The 4,558-nt window shown below is 38.5% G+C and overlaps 1 protein-coding gene across 1 annotated transcript; it reads right to left on the bottom strand.

Annotated features, from left to right (window-relative positions):
- Window positions 1–3,387: 3,387 nt before the first annotated feature.
- On the bottom strand, window positions 3,388–4,320 carry LOC120227224 (olfactory receptor 51G2-like). Its single transcript, XM_039225380.1, has one exon. It carries the CDS (start codon window positions 4,318–4,320, stop codon window positions 3,388–3,390), a length of 933 nt encoding a protein of 310 aa, XP_039081311.1.
- Between the last annotated feature and the right edge of the window lie 238 nt (window positions 4,321–4,558).

Here is a 4,558-nt window from a genome sequence, read left to right as displayed (position 1 = left end):
GTATATCCTTACGACAATGATGGCATCAATCTAAATAATGTGAACACATACTGATGTGTCTGCTCTAGGTATGTTGGCATCAGAATTGCCAATGAAAGACTGAAAGGCAGAAATAGAGCTGTGCATAGTGTTGTAAGAAAATAGGGAACCTTGCAAATGTAACTGAATTTTCTTGATTCATGGTCTACACTTGTTTAAAGGCAACAAACAAACAAAGGGGGAAAATGAGACTCTCCTTTATAATTCCCAAAATTTGTAAAAGTCTTTTTTTAATGTTTGTTTATTTATTTTTGAGTGATAGAGAGAGAGACAGAGTACAAGTGGGGGAAAGTCAGAGAGAAAGGGGACAGAGAATCTGAAGCAGGCTCCAGGCTCTGAGCTGTCAGCACAGATTTCGATGCAGGGCTCAAATTCACCAACTGCAAGATCATGACCTGAGCTGCAGTCAGACGCTCAACTGACTCAGCCACCCAGGCGCCCTGATACTTCCACTTCTACAAGTTGGTTTCACTTATGTTAAGTTCCCCTGACTCAAAGTTGACTCTGCAATCAGCTGTTTATTCCCAGAATGGCGTAGCACAGATACCCATGTTCTTTATACAATTTACAGAGGAGAATAAGAGAAAAAGATGATGCTGACTGCTATTGGCTAGCCTAAGTTTCAATTAAAATTCATGGTCAACTCCTATAATCTATCATTTAATCATTACTGTTACTATATATAATCCCAACTCCAAGACAGCAGCTCCCAGTGGTCAAGTAATAACTGTTCATGTGTATGGATATACCACCTGAATTAGAAGAGGAGTAAATAAAACTGTCATTATGAACCATGATTTTTTTTGGTGAGATTATCCATGATAAGACTGAAGAAATATACACATTATGAATTAAAAGGAGTCTACATATATATGTTTACTTGAGGGAAAAACAAAAATGAACTCTAAATGTTGATGAGCCAGAGAAGTGAGGCAATTTATTGCAATGGTTAGAGAATACCAATAAGCTATGAACATTCTTTTAGTGAAGATAATTATGATGCCGCTCAGTGGTTAACGATATAAATCAATGCAGTTTGTCTTCACATGTATTCTTAATTTTTAATATTTTAATTATTTATTTTTGAGATAGAGAGAGAGAGTGAGTGGGGGAGGGGAAGAGAGAGAGGGAGACACAGAATTAGAAGCAGGCTCCAGGCCCTGAGCTGTTAGCACAGAGTCCAATGCTGGGCTGGAACCCACGAACTGCGAGATCACGACCTGAGCTGAAGTTGAATGCTTAACCTACTGGACCACCCAGGTGCCCCACATGTATTCTTATTTTTAAGTTAATTATATTTGAATCATCAGGTACTCCTAAACTCTGAAATCACATTCCCTCATAGTTCAAGCTAGCTAGAAAGTCATGTATTTAAATTCACCAATATAAAATTATACTGAAATTTTTCTATTGACACCCATTAACTCCCTCACCACCAGATTTGATAAATTATTATCTGTCAGAAAACACTGGATTATATAAAACTAAGTCACATTTTTCACCGAAGAACATTTAAGGTAAGGTTCAATAATATGATCTTCAGTTAGAGTTTTCCTGCGGGCCAAATACAGGTCTCAGCCTCACCTTTGCCATTGATCTCAGAGTCATGTCTAAGCACAATGTCCTGGTTGCTCTCAAAGAAAATAAAATGCCTTTCTCTATTGTCCATAAGACTTATGTAGTTTTTTCCTTGTTTAGATTATGACCTTGATTTTTTTATCTCCTCTGAGGTTTATATCTCAAATAATATATGACCATATATTTATTTCTTTATTCTCTCAATACATATTTTGTGGATAAAAACTTGTTTCTCAAGTAAGATAAAGGCATTGAGTCCTAAAAATAAAGAGTTCTGGAATGATATGAAAGCTGAAAATGACAAATGAGAAACTAAAAGTAACAATGGCAGGAAACGTTCATTGGCTTTCCAGAGTGTCTAAATGGAGTGTCTAAGGATGGCAACAGATTGTTTACAGGCACAGGTGAGGCAATAGTTAAATTTACAAGGTCCTACTTTACCATACAACCATTTAGAAGTACTATGAAATTCCCATTTATGTCCAGAAATCTTTGTGGATTTTTAAAATGATTTTTATTTGCTTTTTAGAGAGAAAGAGACTGAAAGCAAGCAGGAGAAGGGCATAGAGAGAGGGAGACACAGCATCTGAAGCAGGGTCCAGACTCTGAGCTATCAGCACAGAGCCTGACATGGGGCTCCAACTCACAAACCGTGGGATCATGACTTGAGTTGACGCTTAACTGACTGAGCCACCCAGGCACCCTTGTCCAGAAATCTTTGTAAATATAATTCTGTAGAAGTTTGTTTGTTTTTCTTCAGTAGATATAGGAAAGCCATAGAAATCAACAAACCTTGAGAAAGAGGAATATATAAGAGACCCTATAGCCTCTAAGAAGTTGATGTCCGGGCTCATGAAATTTTTCCTTCTTATTCTTGGTGGAATATACTGCAAATGCAACCAAACACAAGCACTGTTATTTCTCTCTCTCTTTTTGTCATTATTTTAATAACTCTTTTGAGGCAAAAACGATTGAAAATGGATGCTGTTCAAATAAAAGTACCATTCCTCTATCAAATATTCTCAGCAGCACACTTCCCAAAAGCTACAGAAAGTCAATAGCCTACTTTTACATAAGGTGAGTTACATAGTTTCACAAATCAGCAAAATACTCCTTAGCAAATCAAAAATATGAGACAAAGAGTAGTATCTGGCATGCCAAAACACCAGTTTATATCAACTTTTCAGTCTGTACTATAATTTTTAGCTTAGTTTTCTAGGTATTACATGTGTGCCTATAGGTATCAAAGAATCTGGGACTGTTCATGGTAAAATAGACGAACACATTTGTAAAGTAGTATCTAAAGGTTTCTTGCAAGTGAAAGTTGACAAAATTAACTATGGTTTCAAAGATGGATAGTAAAAATTCACGGAAGGGACATTTGTGGGAGGTATCATCTCAAGATAAATTGCAGATGGAGTCAGGTGATAGCATGGCCTCTACCAGATGCCTTATGTTTTACATCCTACATCTTCCAACTAATCCACTGATATCCATAGATACTGGGGCTTCCTGACAGTACAGATGGTTGAGAAGTCCCTATTTGTACAATTATTTGTTATCTATCTTTGTCGAGTTGAGGGAAATGAAAATCATAATACATTGTTAATGTCTTCAAAAAATTCCAGAAGAGTGAGAGAAAAGTATGTACATGGGGCCTGTTAGCATATGAATGTTTCTCAGTGACATATATATTTTGTGTGGCTCAAGTTAGAAGATAATTTCATAAGAATTAATCTAGAAATAATAAATGACCCTAACGTACTTGAGCTATGATTTCAGTAGATTCCCTAGAATACGGGTGCGTATTGCTTGGGTTTTAACACAATAGACAACAGGGTTGAGAACAGGAGGAACCAAGAGGTATATATAACCCATGATAATGGGCACCACAGGTGGAACATGTTTCCCAAAGCGATGGATAATGGATACTCCCAGCATAGGGACATAGACCAGCAGCACGGCACAGATGTGGGAGACACAAGTGTTAAGGGCCTTGAATTGTTCTTCCCGGGAGGCAATGCCTAGCACAGTAATCAGAATCTTCAAATAAGAGAGGAGGATGAGTACAGAGTCCACGCCAAAGGTGATGAGAATGATGATGAGGCCATAGATGCTATTTATTTGGTGGTCAGAACAGGAGAGCTTGATGATATCTGGGTGCAGGCAGTATGAATGGGAGAGCACATTAGCCTTACAAAACATCAGTCGCTTGATGAGAAAGGGTCCTGGGAAGATGATGCCCACTGCCCGTAGCAGAAGCCCCACACCTATCTTGGCAATGGTGGTATCAGTCAAAATAGTAGTGTACCTGAGTGGGTTGGAGATGGCCACATAGCGGTCAAAAGCCATGGTGAGGAGGATGCCTGACTCCATTAAGGAAAACACATGGATAAAGAACATCTGGATGAGGCAGGCATCAAAGTCTATTTCATGAACATTAAACCAGAAAAGCTTGAGCAGAGTGGGCAGGGTGGCAACACAGAGTCCCAGGTCACTAGCAGCCAGCATGGAGAGGAAAAGGTACATGGGTGTATGAAGTGACTGTTCCACTTTTATAACCACTAAGATGGTGATGTTTCCCATTAGGGCAATCAGGTAGAGGACACAAAACAAAATGGAAATCACTGGATATGAGTCTTCCAGACCAGGGAAACCACTCAGAAGAAAAGGTCTGTAGCTACTACCATTGAAGAAGACCATGATGTGTCATTTGAAGTGCAGGAATCAACAATCTTTGTATCGAGATTAAGAGAGTCTGCATTAGCACACCTTCACCAAGATCCTTATTTCATGAAATTTACATTCTGTGCTTGTGCTGTTGACTACACAAGTCCTCTTCACCACCTATTCAAAGCTGTAGTCAAAGAGAAACACGAAGTCACTAGTAAGCTTTTAGACAAGAGATCATAATAAGCAACTCGTATGAGCTATTTAATTT

Source organism: Hyaena hyaena, unplaced genomic scaffold (assembly GCF_003009895.1).
Source record: "Hyaena hyaena isolate Hyena2069 unplaced genomic scaffold, ASM300989v1 scaffold_2127, whole genome shotgun sequence".
NCBI classification, from domain to species: Eukaryota; Metazoa; Chordata; class Mammalia; order Carnivora; family Hyaenidae; genus Hyaena; species Hyaena hyaena.
The sequence above is the reverse complement of the archived record's forward strand: the minus strand, read 5'-3'. Positions and strand labels throughout refer to the sequence as shown.